The sequence below is a fragment of the Pleurodeles waltl genome, chromosome 3_1 (assembly GCF_031143425.1).
Source record: "Pleurodeles waltl isolate 20211129_DDA chromosome 3_1, aPleWal1.hap1.20221129, whole genome shotgun sequence".
Classification (NCBI taxonomy): domain Eukaryota; kingdom Metazoa; phylum Chordata; class Amphibia; order Caudata; family Salamandridae; genus Pleurodeles; species Pleurodeles waltl.
Window position 1 is genome coordinate 1932281722 of NC_090440.1, and position 23183 is coordinate 1932304904.

The following is a 23183-nucleotide window of genomic DNA, read 5'->3' on the forward strand; positions in this document are numbered from 1 at the left end:
TTGATTGATCACCTATCCAAGTGGATGAAAGTTAGATTTGTGAATAATTGCTTTTTTGACTGATATATTTTAAATATAGTTTTTTCCATCTGAAGTGGCTTCAGTTAACGGTGTGCAGTTTGTTTTGAATGACATGGTGAGATTTTTGAGAGATTCTGGTATCAAGCATAAGGGATGTAGCCTCTATCATCCTCAAAGCAATGGCCAGATGGAGATAGCTAACAGACTGATAAGTGAATATTTGAGAAGAGCAATCATTGAAGGAGTGGATGTGGTACATGCTGTTCATGTTATGGTTGTGCCGGAATACTCCTCATACTGCTACTGGGTTGTCACCATTTCCAGCACTGAGAGGGAAATTACCACAGGATTTTCTGACACCTGCATAGTTGAGCATTCAGATATTTAACAGGGTCCATTTGAAAGTAAGATCAGATATGTTGTGTGCATGAAGACCAAGTCCCTTCCCTTTCACCAAGGTGATTGGGTCTGACTGGATAGTACTGGAGATTTGTCAAGGAATATGATACCATTGTCACTCCACAAAAGAGCTGACTTCTATGAAGCAGCCCAAGAAAATAATATAACTAGAGGAGTGTTGGAAGTCCTTTGACACAGTAGTGTGCACTGCACCAGTACTCCAGGTACCAAATTTCAGCAAGGAGTTTCTCATCTAAGCAGATACTTCAGCGCATGGGACAGGTGCAGTATTATTCCAGTTGCATGATTACCTGATGCCATGGTTGTGAAAGGTAACATTGTCTGGTTCACCATGTCATGTGGCTGAAGTAAGTCAAGATGGGAGAGCAGTGGGATTGGAGAATGGGCAGTGGTACAACATTGCTCATGCTGTGGAGGTCTCGGATGGCTTTAAGAGAGAAGGTTTGTCCTCCAAGATTAAGAATGTAGAAAGAGATTGTGAAGGGAGGGAGTGATTTTTCATATTGGTGGGAAGTGAAAACCAAGAATTCCTACAAAGTTTAGGGATTTTGTCATGGGATCATAGTGGTACTTTATTTGGTTAATTTCAGGTTGCTCACCTGTTTTTCAATCTTATCTTTGTGTTTCTTTTCCTTAATTATTTTATTGAAAAAAGGTTAGTGAATTTATTTAGTGAGTAACTTTGTATTAATTATCTCGCATTGTTAGAAAAGAGGGAGTTGTGTTGTATTTCTGCATTTATGCCCATGTGGAACTCATGCGTTTGCGCCTGTGCTCCTAAGGCCGTTTTGGAATGCAGATGATGTTGACATTTGATAAGACAAGAAGAGCAGACGCAGGAGAGATGACTTTGTTGAGCCGGTTTGAGGTTGCCTGCACACTGGTCTTCTTGTAATACATGTACACCTTGCTGTGCCTTCAACTTAACCTGCCAACACAGATGCAGAGTGTTTGATCCAATCACTTCTGACAGATTTCTTTTTTTTTTTCCTCAATTTTCTTCAGTGTGCAGAAAATGTCACCTGTAAAACAAAAAGTTTTAAACAGTGTTGTGGCAGTCACCGACAGCTGTCAGTGACTAACACTCACGATATCTGTTTATGGTACCTCAGGTCCAGATATGACTTGGTGTTGTCCATGCTGCACAAAAATAAACAAGAAGGCCATCTGTAGGAAGTTGGCTCTGTATATACTATTTCAAAGTAAGAAATAGTGTGCACAAAGTCCAAGGGTTCCCCTTAAAGGTAAGATTGTGGCAAAAATAGATAATTCTAATGCTCTATTTTGTGGTAGTGTGGTCGAGCAGTAGGCTTATCAGAGGGTAGTGTTAAGCATTTGTTGTACACACACAGGCAATAAATGAGGAACACACACTCAGAAACAATTCCAGGCCAATAGGTTTTTATATTGAAAAAACTTTTCTTAGTTTATTTTAAGAACCACAGGTTCAAGATTTACAGTTAATAATTTAAATGTAAGGTACTTCACTTAGATACTTTAGGAACTTTGAATGAACACAATATCATGTACAGTCTTTGTAAAAATGGCAATAAGCTATTTCAAAAGTGGACAGTGCAAAAATCAACAGTCCTGGGGGAGGTAAGTAAAGGTTAGTTTTGAAGGTAAGTAAAACACTTACAAGTCTCAAATTTGGGGCATAGGTAGCCCACCGTTGGGGGTTCAAGGCAACCCCAAAGTTAACACACCACTAGCTCAGGGCCGGTCAGGTGCAGAGGTCAAAGAGGTTCCCAAAACAAACAGGCCTCTATGGAGAACAGGGGTGCCCCGGTTCCAGTCTGCTAGCAGGTAAGTACTTGAGTCCTCCGGGGCAGACCAGGGGGGTTTTGTAGGGCACCTGGGGGGAGACACAAGAAGGCACAGAAAGTACACCCTCAGCTGCACAGGGGCAGCTGGGTGCAGAATGCAAACAGGCGTCGGATTTTGTATAGAAAGCAATGGAGAGACCCGGGGGTCACTTCAACGATGCAGGCAGGCACGGGGGGGGCTCATTGGGCAGCCACCACCTGGGCTCGGCAGATGGTCGCCTGGGGGTCGCTCTTGCACTGGAGTTCGGTTCCTTCACGTCCTGGGGGCTACGGGTGCAGTGTTGGTTCCACGCATCAGGTCCCTTGTTATAGGCAGTTGCGGTCAGGGGTAGCCTCTGGATTCTCTCTGCAGGCGTCACTGTGGGGGCACAGGGGGGGTAGTGTCTGGTTACTCACGGGCTCGCAGTCGCCAGGGAGTCCTCTCTGAGGTGTTGGTTTTCTGCAGGTCGAGCCGGGGGCGTCCGGTGCAGAGGGTGAAGTCTCAAGATTTCAGCGGGAAACATGAAGTCTTTGGAAGTTGCTTCTTTGTTGCCAAGAAGTAGCTGGTTTTGAACAGAGCCACTCTTCACTGGAGTTTCTTGGTCCTTGGGTGCAGGGCAGTCCTCTGAGGCTTCAGAGGTCGCTGGTCCCTATTGGATGCGTCGCTGTTGCAGTTTTCTTTGAAGTTGGGAGACAGGTCGGTAGGCTGGGGCCAAGGCAGTTGTCGTCTCCTTCTTCTCTGCAGGGCTTCAGGTCAGCAGTCCTTCTTCTTTGTTAAGGTTGCAGGAATCTAGTTTCCTAGGTTCTGGGGTGGCCCTAAATACTAGAGTTAGTGGTGTGTTTAGGCCTGGGAGGGCAGTAGCCATTGGTTACTGTCCTGGAGGGTGGCTACACCCTCTTTGTGCCTCCTCCCTGTGGGGAGGGGGGCACATACCTAATCCTATTTGGGGAATCCTCCACTCTTAAGATGGAGGATTTCTAAAAGCAGGAGTAACCTCAACTCAGGACACCTTAGGGGCTGTCCTGACTGGTGGGTGGCTCCTCCTTGTTTTTCTAATTATCTCCTCCAGCCTTGTCGCCAAAAGTGGGGGCAGTGGCCGAAGGGGCGGGCATCTCCACTAGCTGGGATGCCATGTGGTGCTGTAACAAAAGAGGTGAGCCTTTGAGGCTCACCGCCAGGTGTTACAGTTCCTGCAGGGGGAGGTGAGAAGCACCTCCACCCAGTACAGGCTTTGTTCCTGGCCACAGAGTGACAAAGGCACTCTCCCCATGTGGCCAGCAACATGTCTGGTGTGTGGCAGGCTGGAAGAAAATAGTCAGCCTACACTGGAAGTCTGGTATGTTTTCAGGGGGCATCTCTAAGATGCCCTCTGGGTGTATTTTACAATAAATTGCACACTGGCATCAGTGTGCATTTATTGTGCTGAGAAGTTTGATACCAAACTTCCCAGTTTTTAGTGTAGCCATTATGGAACTGTGGAGTTTGTGTTTGACAAACTCCCAGACCATATACTCTTATGGCTACCCTGCACTTATAATGTCTAAGGTTTTGCTTAGACACAGAAGGGGCATAGTGCTCATGCACATATGCCCTCACCTGTGGTATAGTGCACCCTGCCTTAGGGCTGTAAGGCCTGCTAGAGGGGTGACTTACCTATGCCACAGGCAGTGTGAGGTTGGCATGGCACCCTGAGGGGAGTGCCATGTTGAATTGGTCATTTTCTCCCCATCAGCACACACAAGCTGTGAAGAAGTGTGCATGTGCTGAGTGAGGGGTCCCTAGGGTGGCATAAGACATGCTGCAGCCCTTAGAGACCTTCCCTGGCATCTGGGCTCTTGGTACCTGAGGTACCAGTTACAAGGGACTTACCTGAGTGCCAGGGTTGTGTCAATTGTGGAGACAAAGGTACAGTTTAGGGAAAGAACACTGATGCTGGGTCCTGGTTAGCAGGGTCCCAGCACACTTTCAAATTATAACTTAGCATCAGCAAAAGCAAAAAGTCAGGGGGTAACCATGCCAAGGAGGCATTTCCTTACACAAGGGTATTCACAAAATGCCTTACAGTAGTAGCCGCTCACATAAGGAGACAGCACATGCATACTTAGACGACTGGCTAATAAAAACCAGCACTCAACAACAGTGTCTTCTTCACACGCAATACGTTATAGAAACTCTACACAAACTAGGGTTTTCTATAAATTACCAGAAATCAGATCTGCAGCCATCCCAAATACAACAATACTTGGGAGCAACACTCAACACACAAAAAGCGATTGCCACTCCAAGTCCACAAAGGGTCCAATTGTTCCAAAATATAACATCAAGCATACAGCCAAACCAACACTACCCAGTAAGGTTTATAATGAAACTTCTAGGCATGATGTCTTCATGCATAGCCATTGTCCCAAACGTGAGATTACACATGCGGCCCTTACAACAGTGCCTAGCAAAACAATGGACACAAGCACTGGGTCAACTCCAAGATCTAGTGTTGATAGACCGCCTGACACGCTTCTCGCTTCAATGGTGGAATCCTATAAATTTAAACCAAGGGCGGCCATTCCAGGACCCAGTGCCTCAAGATGTGTTCACAACAGATGCTTCCATGATGGGGTGGGGAGCACACCTCAACAAGCACAGCATACAGGGACAATGGGACAATCAACAAAAACAACTCCACATAAATAATTTAGAACTGTTGGCAGTGTTTCTAGCATTAAAAGCATTTCAACCACTAATAGCCCACAAACACATTCTTGTCAAAACCGACAACATGACAACAATGTATTATCTCAACAAACAAGGAGGGACACACTCGTCACAACTGTGTCTCTTAGCACAAAAAAATTGGCATTGTGCAATTCACAATCACATTCGCCTAATAGCACAATACATCCCAGGCATTCAGAACCAGTTGGCCGACAATCTCAGTCGAGATCATCAGCAAACACACAAATGGGAAATTCATCCCCAGATCCTACAGGATTACTTCCTACGCTGGGGAACACCAAAAGTAGACCCATTCGAAACAAAAGAAGACGCAAAATGCCAAAACTTTGCAGAGGGTGCCCACGCCCTCAATCCAAGGGCAATGCGTTATGGATCAGTTGGTCAGGGATGTTTGCTTACGTTTTTCCCCCTCTCCCACTCATTCCTTATCTGGTAAACAAACTAAGTCAAAACAGACTCAAACTAATACTCATAGCACCAACCTGGGCTCGCCAACCGTGGTACACAACACTGCTGGACCTATCAGTAGTGCCTCACATTAAATTACGAAACAGGCCAGATCTGTTAACTCAACACAAACAACAGATCAGACACCCGAATCCAGCATCGCTTAATCTAGCAGTTTGGCTCCTGAAGTCTTAGAATTTGGACACTTAGACCTTACACAAGAATGTATGGAGGTCATTAAACAAGCTAGAAAACCTACTACAAGACATTGTTACGCAAACAAAAGGAAAAGATTTGTTTACTACTGCCACACTAATCAAATTCAACCACTTCATGCTTCCGCAAAGGACATTGTAAGCTACTTATTACACTTACAAAAGTCTAAGCTAGCGTTCTCTTCAATTAAAATACATCTCATAGCAATATCTGCCTATCTGCAGATTACACATTCAACATCGCTTTTTAGAATCCCAGTCATGAAAGCATTTATGGAGGGACTAAAAAGAATCATACCCCCAAGAACACCACCAGTTCCCTCATGGAACCTTAATATTGTATTAACACGACTCATGGGACCACCATTTGAACCCATGCACTCTTGTGAAATGCAATACTTAACTTGGAAAGTAGCTTTTCTAATAGCTATCACATCACTTAGAAGAGTAAGTGAAATACAAGCATTTATTATACAAGAACCCTTTATACAAATACATAAACATAAAGTGGTTCTCCGTACAAATCCCAAATTCCTACCAAAGGTCATATCGCCATTCCACCTAAACCAAACAGTGGAACTCCCAGTCTTCCTTCCACAACCAGACAAAGTAGCCGAAAGAGCCTTACATACATTAGACATAAAAAGAGCACTAATGTATTACATTGACAGAACAAAACAATTTTGTAAAACAAAACAATTGTTCGTAGCCTTCCAAAAATCTCATGCAGGTAATCCTATATCCAAACAAGGCATTGCCAGATGGATAGTTAAATGTATTCAAACTTGCTATATTTAAGCAAAAAGAGATCCACCTATTACACCAAGAGCGCATTCCACTAGAAAAAAAGGCGCCACAATGGCTTTTCTGGGGCATATACCTATGACAGAAATTTGTAAGGCAGCCACCTGGTCTACGCCTCATACATTCACGAAGCATTACTGTGTAGATGTGTTAACAACACAACAAGCCACAGTAGGACAGGCTGTAATAAGAATAATATTTCAGACAACTTCAACTCCTATAGGCTAAGTGTAGGAAGTTGCCTCTGTATGCACTATTTCAAAGTAAGGAATAGTATGCACAGAGTCCAAGGGTTCCCCTTAGAGGTAAGATAGTGGCAAAAAGAGATAATACTAATGCTCTATTTTGTGGTAGTGTGGTCGAGCAGTAGGCTTATCAAAGGAGTAGTGTTAAGCATTTGTTGTACATACACACAAGCAATAAATGAGGAACGCACACTCAGAGACAATTCCAGGCCAATAGGTTTTTGTATAGAAAAATATATTTTCTTAGTTTATTTTAAGAACCACAGGTTCAAATTCTACATGTAATATCTCATTTGGAAGGTATTGCAGGTAAGTACTTTAGGAACTTTGAATAATCACAATAGCATATATACTTTTTACATAAAACACATATAGCTATTTTAAAAGTGGACACAGTGCAATTTTCACAGTTCCTGGGGGAGGTAAGTTAATGTTAGTTTTTGCCTGTAAGTAAACCACCTACGGGGTTCAAATTGGGGTCCAAGGTAGCCCACCGTTGGGGGTTCAGAGCAACCCCAAAGTCACCACACCAGCAGCTCAGGGCCGGTCAGGTGCAGAGTTCAAAGTGGTGCCCAAAACACATAGGCTTCAATGGAGAAGGGGGTGCCCCGGTTCCAGTCTGCCAGCAGGTAAGTACCCGCGTCTTCGGAGGGCAGACCAGGGGGGTTTTGTAGGGCACCGGGGGGGACACAAGTTAGCACAGAAAGTACACCCTCAGCAGCACGGGGGCGGCCGGGTGCAGTGTGCAAACAAGCGTCGGGTTTCCAGTAGATTTCAATGGGAGACCAAGGGGTCTCTTCAGCTGTGCAGGCAGGCAAGGAGGGGGGCTCCTCGGGGTAGCCACCACCTGGGCAAGGGAGAGGACCTCCTGGGGGTCACTCCTGCACAGGAGTTCCGATCCTTCAGGTGCAGGGTCTTTTCCAGGCGTCGGGATTTCAGAGTCAGGCAGTCGCGGTCAGGGGGAGCCTCGGGATTCCCTCTGCAGGCGTCGCTGTGGGGGCTCAGGGGGGACAACTTTGGTTTACTCGCGGTCTCGGAGTCGCTGGAGGGTCCTCCCTGAGGTGTTGTTTCTTCACCAGTCGCGTCGGGGTCGCCGGGTGCAGTGTTGCAAGTCTCACGCTTCTTGCGGGGATTGCAGGGGTCTTTAAATCTGCTCCTCTGGATACAAAGTTGCAGTCTTTGTTGAACAGGGCCGCTGTTCTCGGGAGTTTCTTCGTCTTTTGGGAGCAGGGCAGTCCTCTGAGGATTCAGAGGTCGCTGGTCCCGGGGAAAGCGTCGCTGGAGCAGTTTTCTTCTGAAGGAGGGAGACAGGCCGGTAGGGCTGGGGCCAAAGTAGTTGGTGTCTTCTTCTTCTCTGCAGGGTTTTTCAGCTCAGCAGTCCTCTTCTTCTTTAAGTTGCAGGAATCTGGTTTCCTAGGTTCTGGGGAGCCCCTAAATACTGAATTTAGGGGTGTGTTTAGGTCTGGGAGGGCAGTAGCCAATGGCTACTGTCCTTGAGGGTGGGTACACCCTCTTTGTGCCTCCTCCCTGATGGGAGGGGGGCACATCCCTATTCCTATTGGGGGAATCCTCTTTCTACAAGATGGAGGATTTCTAAAAGTCAGAGTCACCTCAGCTCAGGACACCTTAGGGGCTGTCCTGACTGGCCAGTGACTCCTCCTTGTTTTTCTCATTATCTCTCCTGGACTTGCCGCCAAAAGTGGGGGCTGTGTCCATGGGGCGGGCATCTCCACTAGCTGGAGTGCCCTGCGGCATTGTAACACGAAACTTGAGTCTTTGAAGCTCACTGCTAGGTGTTACAGTTCCTGCAGTTCCTGCAGGGGGGAGGTGTGAAGCACCTCCACCCAGAGCAGGCTTTGTTTCTGTCCTCAGAGAGCACAAAGGCTCTCACCACATGGGGTCAGAAACTCGTCTCTCAGCAGCAGGCTGGCACAGACCAGTCAGTCCTGCACTGATCAATTGGGTAAAATACAGGGTGCATCTCTAAGATGCACTCTGTGTGCATTTCTTAATAAATCCAACACTGGCAAAAGTGTGGGTTTATTATTCTGAGGAGTTTGATACCAAACTTCCCAGAGTTCAGTGTAGCCATTATGGAGCTGTGGAGTTCGTTTTTGAAAGACTCCCAGCCCATATACTCTTATGGCTACCCTGCACTTACAATGTCTAAGGTTTTGCTTAGACACTGTAGGGGAATAGTGCTCATGCACCTATGCCCTCACCTGTGGTATAGTGCACCCTGCCTTAGGGCTGTAAGGCCTGTTAGAGGGGTGACTTACCTATGCCATAGGCAGTGTGAGGTTGGCATGGCACCCTGTGAGGGGAGTGCCATGTCAACTTAGTCATTTTCTCCCCACCAGCACACACAAACAGGTAAGCAGTGTGTCTGTGCTAAGTGAGGGGCCCCTAGGGTGGCATAAGACATGCTGCAGCCCTTAGAGACCTTCCCTGGCATCAGGGCCCTTGGTACATTTTAGGTGAAAGAACACAGGTGCTGGGGCCTGGTTAGCAGGGTCCCAGCACACTTCTCAGTCAAGTCAGCATCAGTATCAGGCAAAAAGTGGGGGGTAACTGCAACAGGGAGCCATTTCTTTACACTAAGCCACTGCTTTTCGGGGGAGATTACCGCTTATTAGTCTATGCACAGCATGTGTATCTGCAGCTACACATGCCACCGAACGGAAAATGTCACTTACCCAGTACATCTGTTAGTGGCATGAGATGCTGCAGATTCACATGCGCCCTCCCACCTCCCCGGGAGCCTGTAGCCGTTATTAGTTGAATGAAAATTGTAAATTTGTAAATAAATATTATTTTAATTCACATTATGTACATACATACCTACTCCATTGCATGGGCACATCTAGTATATTCACAACTCCTACCTCACCCTCTGCGGGGAAAACAATCTAAGATGGAGTCGACGCCCATGCGCAATGGAGCCAAAAGGGAGGAGTCCCTCAGTCTCGTGACTCGAAAAGACTTCTTCGAAGAAAAACAACTTGTAACACTCCGAGCCCAACACTAGATGGCAGGATAATGCACAGCATGTGAATCTGCAGCGTCTCATGCCACGAACAGATGTACACTGGGTAAGTGACATTTTCCATATAGTGTATTTACTTTCCTTTTGTTGGAGTACTTTCTGATAATGTGTTCCAAAAATAAAGTACCTTTTATTTTTATACAACCAAGTGCTTTCTTTCTTGTGTGTAAGTACTTTGTGACTGTAGTGGTATTGCATGAGCTTTGCATGTCTCATAGATAAGCCTTGTCTGCTCATCCACAGCTACCTCTAGAGAGCCTGTCTTCTAGACACTGCCTACAGTTCAATGAGAGAGGATACATGGACCTGGCATAGGGGCAAGTACTGTAGGTACCCACCACACACCAGGCCAGCTTCCTACAGAGTGCAATTATTTCTTGCCCCAGAAGAGTACCCAAGAACTGACCACCTCCCCAGTGCGGCTTACTTAAAATTTCAAATCGGGGTGCTGCAAGGCTCGGAAAACTACACAGGGATCCTTACAGAAGACAGCAGTGGCGTCCTTACACCACTTTTGTGACCTTTACCTTAAGACCCATTGTTCAGCTTTCTTTGATTTGCGTTTTTTTAATTTTCATTGACCTCTGCTTCTATTATAATCGTGTTGTTTTCAGTCTGTGACAGAGCCCGTAACCTGTTCCATCACCTAGATTTTGTTTCCCACTTTTGAAATTCAAATCCTTTTGAGTTCTCGGTCATTCAAATTTTTATTTCAACAAAAAAGATCATGTTTCATTGAGGGAGACTTTAGTCCTGTTGGAGTTGATTCAGGCCAGGATTTCAGTATTTGTCAGGAATAACCAGAGCCATGTCAGATTTCTGGCGAGGGAAACACATATTAGTAATTGCTACTGATATTCATTGTTTGAAAAGTATTTTGTATGCTTTAACACGTGGCATGGCTACAAACATGGCCAAATATTGGATACCAAGTTATAGATAATGTGATATAAATTGGACTTCCTAGATCATCTTTCTATAATTCTTATTTGGTTTCCTTATACAGGTGTCTGGTTAATAGCAAGAATGAAAATATTATATTATTAAAATGTGAACCTAAATATTTTACTTGCTTTCTTTTGAAGTTAGACATTACAAACTACTTCAGTTTACAGAACGTTGCTAAAACATCTTTTTAAATTTTACTTAAAAAAATTCTCAATAGATAATTTTGTTCTATTGTTATTTTATGATTTTTTGTGCTTTAGTTTTACAATTCTCTTGTATATGAAATAAAAGAAACTTGCAGGCTAGTTTCGTTTTTTTGATACAGTTTTCAGAATTCCTCATGAGTTGTCATAGTTTAGTCGAGATGTCATTTAAGGTTTAGGGATTGAGTACTAATTGAGAAATAAGATTCCGTCCATAGATATCAGGAAAGTGATTAAAGATGATGATTTATAAGATGTGGGACAGGTAGAAGTATTCCGTAGTATTTGATAACATTTGAGGTCTGTGAACAGCTCAATTCTGTGTACAGCTCAGTGAACTGATATGCCATGGTCAGGAAAACAAAATAAGAGAGTGAGGCTCCATGGGTGAGAGTTGGAAGGGGAGAGATGTCCGAGCAAGTTGTAACCGAAGTGTGAGGCCCAGTGACTTTGGTATGGGAGGAGAACAGGTGCTGTGCTGTAGCAAGTGAGATTTCACAAACAGGTGTAAGTCTGAACTGAAGGTAACTAGAACCGTAGCTAGAAACTGGGATTTAATGACTGTTTGAGGCGTGCTGTAAATTAAGGTTTAATGGCATGTATGGCTGTAGATACACATGCTTAAGTCCATCTAGAATCGGGGTTGGAAGTGTGCACGTCGTCTTTATTAAAACAAGTCTTTTGAATCATGAGGTATGGTAACTCCTCCTCTTGCTTGAATTGCGCCTGTTCCTCAACTCCATTGTAAGATTGTTGTTTTCTGCTGTCTGGTTCGGACATGTACTTCTCTACTCTCTCGGTATAGTCGGTTCCTGCTAGTTAGGCCTTGAATGTCTGTATTGTCATCAGTCGCAGTTACTTAGTTATCTACATCTGTCGTTTGTCAACATGTTTCCAGTTGACCGAGGCCTTGAGGGCCTTCGCCCTTCAGGGCAAACTTTCTCTTTTCGATGTTTCGTCCACGCCATGTCCATCTGGTGATGGAAAGAATGCCCTTTAGATGTTGCCCACTTTGCCAGGCCAAGTTCCCTTACTCCAACCAACATATGATGTGTAGCTTGTGCCTTTCTCCAGGTCACTAAGATTCAACTTGGGAGGCAAGATGCTGTGCGATCGGCGCACAAGAAGGTTTGAGATGTCCTGACACTTCATCAAAGACACTCCAGATATATTTGGGTCTGATGACTACCACCACGAGCCCCAGGTTCAAGTATAGCCATTGGATGTGGGTACCTTATTGCACAACGACAGTTCGGGATCCGAAGTCGAAATCCAGGACCTCCCACCAGGACAGACTGAGTACCTCACAGGCAACCCAGGGGAAGTAGGCACAGAAGTCTCAGTGAGGCCCACTCAGCACACCTGGAGAAGAGTCCCACATCGCTGGAGCAGCAGGCAGGTGACTGTGTTTTGCAGAAAGGAGTGCTGTGGGTTAGGGCTACAAGGAGCCAGAAGATCCTTTTGGAGAAGGAACGAACAAGCCTTGGTAGCTGCAAGAGTTGCGGTGCACAGGGGACCTGTCCTGCATGGAGAGGCAAGGGCTTACCGTCTCCCAAGTTGGAAAGCTGGTTGAGAGGACCAAGGCGACCACTCCAGACCACCACATGTGAGGCAGGATCCATGCAGTTCGGGAGGAGAGAGGATCCACGCAGCCGGTCGTCGTTGCTGTTGGTGCCTGCGGATGCAGGAGAGTGACTCCTTCACTCCAAAGGCTATTACTTCGTACTTCTTGTGCAGGCTAAAGACTTGTCGCCCTCAGAGGATGCACAGCCTGGGAAATGTTGCAGTTGCTAGAAGGAGCAGGAGAAACAATGTTGCTGATCAGAGTCGTCGCTGGATTTTCAGATTGTCGGCGCCTGGAGGGTCCTGTTGTAGTTCCAGTGGCCAGAAGATGAAGTAAACAATGCAATGGGGAGTCCTCCTGGAATTTTGCACATCGAATCTGAGGACCTACCCAAGAGGGATACCCTAAATAGCGTAGGAAAGGGGATTGGTCACCTAGCAAGGTGACCATCTATGAGGAGGGGCCTGACCTGGCCACTCAGATGCTCCTAGGGGCCTCTGCCTACCTTGGATTCAAGATAGCAGAATCAAGTGGCCACCTGGAGGAGTTCTGGGCACCACCCCTGTGGTGGTGATGGATAGGGTTGGTGATGGATAGGGATTTCCATTGTCCAGTTTCGAAGCAGAGCAGGGACTCTGTCTCTCTGGACTGGTGCAAACCGGTTTATGCACGGAGGGCACCAAATGTGCCCTTCAAAGCATACCTGTGGCTTGGGGAGTCTACCTCTTCCAGGCCATGTAACACCTGTTTCCACAGGAGAGGGTGTTATCTCCCTCTCCTATAGGAAATCCTTTGTTCTGCCTTCCCCTGCCTGAACTGGTCAAGCAGCAAGAGGGCAGAACCATGTCTGAGGGTTGGCAGCAGCGCGTGCTTCCCGGAAAACCCCAGAAGACTAGTAGGAGCAATGCTGGGGGTCCTCTAAGCAGCCCCCAGAGTGCATGGGATCATACACCCAATACTGTCAACAGTACTGGGTGTGTGATTCCGACATGTTTGATGCCAAACATGCCCAGATTCGGAGTTACCATTATGTAGCTGTGTCCTGTACATGGGTAAAATGACTTCCCCGTACTTATGAAGTCCAGTGTAATGGGGCTGGAGTTCGTAGGGGCACACTCTGTTCATGCAGGGGTGCCCTCACAAAACAGGTACCTGCACCCTGCCCTCTGGGCTAGGAGGGCCTACAACAGGGGTGACTTACAATAACCTGGTGCAATGACTTGTAGTGATAGGGTGCACACACCTTTTCACGCCGGCGCAATGACAGGCCTGCCAACACTTTTTGCATGGGCTCCTATGAGTGTCACAACATATGTTGCAGTCCATGGGGAATCCAGTATGCCAATTGTGGGGTGTGCGAAGTCCTAAGCCACCAATATTAGAGGGAGATACAGCACAGTGTCTGGGGTCCTGGTTAGGACCCAGTGAACAGTCAGAACACACTGACAGCATGCAAAAAGTGGGGGTGGGAGGGTAACCATGCCGAAAATTGGGTACTTTCCTACACCAGTTTCCTGGTTTGCAGCATGCCTGGTTTTTAAAGTTTCAGGCTTCAAGTGCAAGTGCAACAAAATATTCTTGCAGTTCCTTTTGATGGGGAACCCCCCTTTGGCCCTCAAGTAAATACTCTACTTGGAAAAAGAAAATAAGACAGTGAGACGGCCAGAGCCATGGGGACATTTAAAACCTGCACTTTTTGTTGCTACCCATATCGTGGAGCAGCCAAACCCACATCTTCTTAAACTTCCACCTCTTATCAGCGTCCCTAGTCACAAACAACATTGCTTAGGAGGTCCTATAAGTGCTCATACAGAGGCATCAACTCTAGCGGCAGACGCAGCGGTGTTTTTTCAAAACCATCCATTACAGCCACAGAACCTTGACTTGCCCACCATTCCCCCGATCACATAACACCTGTCGAGGAAGACTCCATCACTTCTTTCCTGCATTGCGGAGTATCACCACCGACCATTGGGTGTTGATTATTATCCAACAAGGTTATTTCCTGTAGCTCACCTCAGCACCTCCAAACATTCCATCATGCACATACAGGCCATCAGCAATTGCTCAAAGAGGAAGTCCAAGCTTTTTTACAAAAAGGAGCAATAGAACTTGTGCCATTAAACAAGGAAGACAAGGTTGTCTATTCAATTTACTTCCTAATACCCAAAAAGGATGGGTCTCTAAGATCAGTCCTGGACCTCAAACCTCTAAACAGGTACATTTTCTCTGAGCCTTCCACATGGTAACTCTTCAAGATATCATCCAGCTATTACAACAAGGTGACTTCATGACCCTGTTGGACTTGAAGGACACCTACTTTCACATTGCAATTCGCCCAGCACATCGTCGGTACCTCATATTTGTGTTAAACAGACAACTCTTTCAGTTCAAAGTGCTTCTGTTTGGGGTCAGTACAGCCCAAAGGGTGTTCACCAAATGCCTAGCGGTGTTAGCAGCTCACTTACGAAAATATAACATACACTATTTCCCTTACCTGGACGATTGGCTCATCAAGAGCACAACCCATCAGAAGTGTTTTCAACACACTCTAACTCATTCGCCAACTAACATAAACCTTCTTTACCAAGTAGGCATCACAATCAGTGCAGTCAAATTTCACCTGCAACCCCTCCAGATACAACCTCACCTGGGAGAAATCCACGACTCACACAGGTGGATAGCTTACCCTAATACAGCAAGGATTCAGTCCTTCCAAACTCTTATCCCACAGTTTGACTCCTCAGCATTTACAGTGAGAACTGTTATGCGTCTCTTAGGTATCATGACATGCACAGCATAGTTCCTCATGCCAGACAAGATTTGCACCTGTTGCAAGAATGCTTAGCGCATCAATGGACTCGAGCAATCAGTGAGCTAGAAGATCTAGTGTTGATCAGCCATCAAGATTTTCACTCTCTGCAGTGGTGGAACTCTAACAATCTTATAAAGGATGGCCTCTCTTGGGCCAGTCCCACAGACATCCATAACAGGTTCCTCACTTACTGGTTGGGGAGCTCATTTACACAACTTGATTGTGCAGAGGCTTTGGACACCCAGTCAAACTCAGCTCCGTATCAATCCCCTAGAGGTGCTAGCTGTTCATCTAGCCCTGAAAGAATTCCTTCGTCACCTCCGGGGCAAAGTGGTTCTCATCAAACCAAACAACACGACTGCCATGTATTAACTGCAAAATCAGGGGGTCACCAGGTCACCTCAGCTATGTCAACTACATCGGCCAACTGGAGGTACGCTCTCAAACACAACATTAATCTTTTAGCAGAATACATACAGAGGGTGGACAACAACTTTGCGAATCTCCTCAGCAGGAGACTACAGTAAATCCACAAGTGGGAGCTCAACTCACAAGTTCTCAACTCACTCTTCCAATAATGGGGTTACCCAAACATAGATCTATTTGCCATGTCAGAAAACATCAAATGCCCAGAATTTGCCTCCAGGTTCCCACACTCGTTGTCCAGGGGCAAGGCACTATGGATGAGCTGGTAAGGGATATTTGCTTATGCTTTTCCACCTCTCCAATTGCTTATTTTTGTGATTCACAAACGTGGGTAGACGTCCCTATCCCTCATCTTGGTGACTTACACATGGGCCAGACAACCATGGTGCTCCACACTTGTGGAACTCTCGGTAGTCCCACACCAGGTACTTCCCAATTAGTAGGACCTTTTAACCCAAAACCAGGGAACAATGAGGCATCCAAACCCCAGGTCTCCTACGGTCTTAGAATTTGAATATTTAAATCTACCTCAGCAGTGTATAGATATTCTTAAGGAAGCAGGAAGGTCCACTACTAGAGCTTGTTATGTGGCAAAGTGGAAACATTTCATTCAATATTGTCATTGAGAACATATTTATCCCTTAACAGCAAATGCTCAAAACCTTGTCTGCTACCTACTTTATCTACATACCTCTGGGTTAGGGTTAGCTTTCTCTTCCATAAGGCTACACCTAGTGGCAGTGGCTGCATATCTGCAGAATAGAGAACACACCTCTGTATTGAGAATTCCTGTAATCAAAGGTTTTCTAGAGGGTTGTGAAAGAGTTATCCCACCTAGGATCCCTCCAACACCTGCTTGGAATCTCAGTGTTGTGCTAACAAGGTTTATGGACCTTTAAGAAACTACTGAAAGAATTCCTCCTAAACCAACCCTCTCATTAATAAGGGTCTCTCCCTCACCACCCCCCCCCCCTTTCCTCGAATTGCCACCCTTCTATTCATGAGAACTCATATGTATCCTCATTGTACAAAGTGACTCTTGACTCGTGTGTTTCTTATGTTTATTTCCTGTTCTGTTGTAAAGCGCTCTGTTACCCTCTCGGTCTTGCTAGCGCTATAGAAAACTCTTATAAATAAAATAAAAATAAATGGTTCTTCATCTAAATGTCTTCGTACAAATCCTCTTCAATTCCTATCCTGGAAAGTCAAATTTCTCATTGCTGTCACTTCACTCAGACGTGACAGTGAGCTTCAGGCATAAACTTTAGAAGAACCATTCTTTCATCTACATAAGGACATACATTTCTGCCAAACGTGGTCTCTCCGTTCCACTTAAATCAATCTATTGAGTTACCAGTATTCTTTCACAAACATGATTCAGTTGCGGAAGGAGTTTTACTCACACTAGCTGAAAAAAGAGCTTACATTAATTATATTGACAGAACTCAGTAATTAAGGAAAACACAATAACTTTTTGTTGCATTCTCCAACCCTCATAAAAGAAGAGCTATTTCTAAATCTATTTCTGATTGAATTGTAAAATGCATCCAGACTTGTTACGCTAAACCCAAACAAAATGTACCTATCACTGTAAAAGCGCACTGCTTGCAGGAAGGGGAACTTCCATGGCATTCTTAGGCAATATACCCATAACTGACATATGTAAAGCAGCTACATGGACCACACTGCACACGTTTACAAACTATTACTGGGTAGATGTAATGGCCCATTAGCAAGCTAATGTGGGTCAAGCAAGTCTCAGAACTTTGTCAAACAAATGCAACCAACACAGGTTAGCCACCACTTGAGAAGGAAAACTGATTTACAGTCTATGCTAAGCATGTGTATCTACCGACATCCATGCCATCAAATGGAAAATGTTACTTACCAAGTAAGCATCTGTTTATGGCAGGTAGAGCTGTAGATTCATGTGCACCTACCATCCTTCCCGGAAACCTGTATTGGTTTCAATGATCAACATTACAAATATTACATTATTTTTGCATTGTCATCTCATTAGGATACATCATACTTTACACACCATCCTCACCTGCCAAGTGGAAAACAACCTGACAGTGAAGTTGAGGGCTATGTACATTGCAAGCAAGAGAAGGAGTCACCCAACTGTGTGACTCAGATTTATTTTTGCTGGAAAAACAACGTGCACACTTCTGAGCCCAACAGCAGATAGAAGACTTATGCTAAGCTTGTGAATATACAGCACTACATGCCACCCACAAACAGATGCTTACTAGGTAAGTAACATTTTCCTTTTACTATCTGTGAACAGGTATTTTAGGGATTTAAGAAGTGGGTAATTGGTAGAAGTTCCAGAGAGGGTTGTGGTTTATGCTCTAGGGACAATGGTGAGAGGGGAACGGAATTTAGAGATAGGATAGTGCTTTGCTGATGCTTCATGGTTAGGTGTGTAATGGCCAATGCTGCCAGGGTGAGACTGCGTAGAAGGGTGATTCTGGCTCCATGGACAGGTACAGAAGTGGCATAGTACCAGAGAGGGTGTGAGAAATTGATGGCTTCAGGATATTGGTGTGCAAGTTACCCATTGCTGTACATTTCTTTATTTGCAGGATTGAATACTTAAGCGTGACACCAGAAGGATTTCGATATAGAGGGCAAATCTTTCCCACAGTGAACGGGCTTTTCCGGTGGTTCAAAGACCATTATCAAGACCCTGTGCCAGGTGAGTACTATGAGCTCTTTTTGTGCTCACCCAGCTTCTTTTGAAGATGTTTGCAGGCCAGCTAGCTCTTGCCTCCTCACGTGCACAGTGTATAGAAGCCTAATATTTATGAAAACAAACAAGCAGTAAAATTTCAAAGTGTAACTTTAGGTAACATAGCAGCATGACGCTCAAAATACAAGTAAAGGTTTCAATACCTCCTGCTCAAGATATACAGCCAGTCGGGCAAACCCGAGCGATGGTCCTCTAAACATTTATTTAGTCATTAATCAGCATTAAACATTTAGCGATATATGAGTATTGACTACTGAAATCAGCTAATGAAGCTCAGTAACAGCTTGTCATTTACTCTTGTGACTGTCCTTTTCCAAGGCCTTGTAGTTGCAGCAAAGGTACAGTAAGTTCAGCAACAGGCCAGCAGGCTTTTGTGTATTCTGCAGATTCCGATCAGGTGACACAGAATGAAACTCTAAACAAGATGGGTTCCACATTACCATCTCTGACACTCAATAGTGTCATCTTTTCTGCTTTAAATGCCATTATTGTGCTTTACTCATTATTGATAGCTGGTCCTACCTCTCCGATTTAAGGCTCCTGTAACACTTTCTGGGTATTATGGTACACAACTTTCATCTCTAAATACTGTTCGGTTGGTGGCCTTGTTCTGCACAGTTGTGCAGATGCTGAGGAGAGACATTGGGGAACAGCTGTCACTGTCACAAAGAACATTATCGGTATGCATAGCCCAATCAGTACAGCTTCCACTAACCACGTGCCCCACCCCATGAGCCAAGAAGTTAGTAAGCCCATAAACTACCTTCCTCCATGCCCCATGCTTCCTACCCTTTGTGGTATATTTAATTTAATCAATTTTTCAATAGTTATCTGAGATGTAAATGTTGCATTTTGGTCTAACACCCTTACAGATTCTGCCCTCTTCAGCCAGTATAATGTCCAGTGACCATCTTTTCTGAATTGCAACCCTTTGTATGGCTACCATCTCATTCATGATAATTCCCAGGACTACAGTTGTCTTCTCAGACAGGTTCTCTAAAAGCCTTGCCAATTCATGTATCTAATGACTATTGTGATCTTTCCCCACTGTTGATAGCATTACCCCAAATGCACTCAACATTTTAGTTCCCAAGGCAGCCATTCTCTTCAGCCTCAATTTTGAGTTTGGTGGCCGGTCTACATGAAACATACTGGGCATGATAAATAACAGGTAACAACTCCTATACTATCCTTGGAGTAAATAAAAATATGCCAGCCCACCTATGAAGAAAACTCCAGTGTATCCTAGCAGTGCTGGCGAAGTCATTGTAGTCCTCCCATAACCAGTGTCGAGAGACAACAAATATATATATCCCTAGCATGTGCTGTTTTCCAAAAACCGAAATGGAAAATGTTGTTTCTTAAACACACAGGTCCCATTATTTGTTATTCTGTCTTCAAATACGGAATTTGCTGCTTTATTAGCCTTGAATTGACTGTTCTATCAAAACAGGCTATTAAATGTAACTTTCTGTTTTTAGGTTTTGCCTGTGCAGCACTTGTGCTGTGCTTGCGAAGTCTTTTGTATTTAAAAAAAAAAAAAAAAAAATCTTAAAAGGGACTTTAGAACCCGCCCCTAACTTAACTGAACTAACAAATCGTTCATTCTAATGTCGGGCAAATTTACTTGCTTCTTAGTGGCCAGCACGTCGTCTGCTTTCACTTCTGCTCTGCTTTTGCCATTGCGCAGGAGCTTGTACGAGGTACACCTTCCGATTTTTGGTCATTGACCACTGGCCAGTGTCCTTCCACTGGCTACTCTCTCTCTGGGTATTTTTTTTTACCAAAGCAGAACAAGCACTCCGTACCAGAGCATGTATTTGTCTTTGGCTCATTTCGTAGTGCAAACACAAAGGTATTGCAGTGCTTTACATGAGCTCTGATGGGATGATTTGACCCACTTAAATTGTTCTGACAACTTTTGTATAACAATACAGCACCAGACAACTGCTGTGGAGCCTTGGATTGTAAACACAGTCATGTGTCTGTTTTGAAAGTAGTCTCTGAGTTCTGTGATTTCATCCCATCCCTTCTGCTGGACCGGGAAGGGAGGCTACCTAGTTTCAAGAGCAGTGACAAAGTTCCAGCCTCCTGGCATTGTTGTCGCAGCATGAAGATGTTGGTTGAAAAATCTCAGTTTTAGGGACTCTGATTCGCAGTTCCAAGCAGTCTGTGGACAGTGTTGTCTGTTCCACACTTCTCTGGTAACACACTAGTTCTATTCATAGCAGCACCCTCTCAGTGGCTTCTTTATTTTAATATAAGTTATCATCACAATGACAATTGGGCACAAGTTTTATCTAATGTAGCACCTAATTATAGATTACATTGTGTGCTATAATAGTGCAGGCACGAGTATTTCTGTCGCAAGCATGTAGTTTGACATTAGAAATAAGCATGGTGTGCTTAACAAAAAGAAATGCAGCACAGAATGACTTTCGGCTGTTGTGCTACTCACTGAAACTGAGGTGAGCTTTTGTCATTGTTACCGGCTTAATTTTTGTGTACCTGTTTGCTACAATTGTTTTCAGGTAGATTTCAAGTCTGCAATTCTTTCAAGAATGTCGTGTAAATCTAATTTCACAACCTTAATGTAGGAAAGCGCCACTGGTGGCATGGTTACCCGTCCACTTTTTGCCTAAGTGTTGATGTCAACTCTGATTGAAAGTGGGCTGGGACCCTGCTAACCAGGCCCCTGACCCAGTGTTCGTTCCCTAAAACTGCACCTGTGTTTCCACGATTGGCACAACCCTGGCACACAGTTAAGTCCCTTGTAAAAGGTGCCCATGGTACCAAGGGCCCTGTGGCCAGGGAAGGTCTTGAAGGGTTGTAGCATGTATTATGCCACCCAAGGGGACCCCTCAACAAGCACATACACACTGCCTTGCAGCTTGTGTGCTGGTGAGGAGAAAAAGACAAAGTCGACCTGGCACCCCTCTCAGGGTGCCATGCCCACAAATCACTGCCTGTGGCATATGTAAGTCACCCCTCTAGCAGGCCTTACAGCCCTAAGTCAGGGTGCACTATACCAAAGGTGAGGGCATAGCAGCATGAACAATTTGCCCCTACAATGTCTAAGTTAATTCTTAAGACATTGTAAGTGCGGTGTAGCCATATTGAGTATGGTTTGGGAGTTTGTCATTGCGAGCTCCACAGCTCCATAATAGCTTTACTGAATACTGGGAAGTTTGGTATCAAACTTCTCAGCACAATAAACCCCCAGGATGCCAGTGTGGGATTTATAAAAAGAAAATGCACACACATGGCATTTTAGAGATTCCCCCCTGTATGTTAGCCAAACTGCTAGTGTAGGACTGACCAGTCTGTGCCGGCCTGCCACTTTCAGACAGGTTTCTGATCCCATGGGGTGAGTGCCTTTGTGCACTATGTGGTCAGAAACAAAGCCTGCCCTGGGTTGAGGCACTTTGCACCACCCCTCTACCAGAACTATAACACCTGGCGGTGAGCCACAAAGGCTCAGGCCTCTGATTACAGTGCCCCCCATCTAGTGGAGATGCCCTCCCCCGACAATGCCCCACTTTTGGCAGCAAGTCCTGCGGTAAAATTAGGGAAAACAGGGAGGAGTGACCACCCCAGCCAGGACCACCTTTAAGGTGTCCAGAGCTGATGTGACACCCTCCCAGCAGAATACTCCATCTTGGTTTGGAGGACAGGGACCAATAGAATTAGATGTGTGCCCCCCTCCCCAAAGAGAGTGGGCACTAGGAGGGTGTAGCCACCCTCAGAGACCGTAGCCATTGGCTACTGCCCTCCGACCCCTAAAACGCCCCTAAATCTAGGATTTAAGGGCCTCCCTGACCCCAGCTCACCAGATTCCTGGCGACCTACAAGAAGGACTGCTTAGCTGAAACCCCCAGCAGAGAAGGAAGACAACTGTTTTGGCCCCAGCCCTACCGGCCTGTCTCCTGCTTCAAAGAACCTGCAAAAGACCAGAGACGCATCAAGCGGGACCAGCGACGTCTGTCCAACTCCAGCGGACTGCCCTGCACCCAAAAGGGCCAAGAACTCCAGAGGACAGCAGCTCTGTCTGAGAAAAACCTACATCCATGGACTCCCACCTCATTCCGGATGCCTGAGTCCTGACCCCTGTGCACCCGACTCCTACGGCCCGTGTCCAGGTGGTCCACCCAGCAAGAAAGGGTCCCTAGGCGATTGTGAGCAAGTGCCCACTCTGGGTTGACCTCTCCACCCCTCCACAACAACACCTGCAGAAGGAATCCAGAGGACACCCCTGACCGCAGAGCTCCGGACGAAGATTTCCAAAACCTAAAGTGACACTGCAACTGCAGCCCCCAGTCCTTGGAGAACCTGACCCCCGGTGCCTCTACTTACAGCAGGTGGCCCTCCTCCCTGTCCGACCGGTGGTGTGCCCGAGGCACCCCCCTGGACCTTACCTGCAGCCTCTGAGTGACCCCTGGGATCTCATCATAGACCTGACATCCTGTTCGCACCCTACACCTGTCTGCATCTATTCCACTGAGGATGTGTGTTTGGTGCCTACTTGTGGCCCCTTGTAGGAAGTTGGCTCTGTATGTACTATTTCAAAGTAAGAAATAGCATGCACAGAGTCCAAGGGTTCCCCTTAGAGGTAAGATAGTTGCTAAAAAAGATAATTCTAATGCTCTATTTTGTGGTAGTGTGGTCGAGCAGTAGGCTTATCAGAGGGTAGTGTGAAGCATGTGTTGTACACACACACAGGCAATAAATGAGGAACACA

General features: G+C 45.6%; 1 protein-coding gene across 3 annotated transcripts in view; it reads left to right on the forward strand.

Moving 5' to 3' along the window:
* SUPT6H (SPT6 homolog, histone chaperone and transcription elongation factor) overlaps positions 1-23183 on the forward strand; it is an 893672-nt gene that overhangs the window by 758188 nt on the left and 112301 nt on the right. For all 3 annotated transcript variants that reach the window (XM_069226188.1, XM_069226189.1, XM_069226190.1), the window contains exon 33: positions 18279-18391. In XM_069226188.1, the coding sequence (XP_069082289.1) occupies positions 18279-18391 (113 nt within the window). The remainder of the gene's footprint in view (positions 1-18278; positions 18392-23183) is intronic.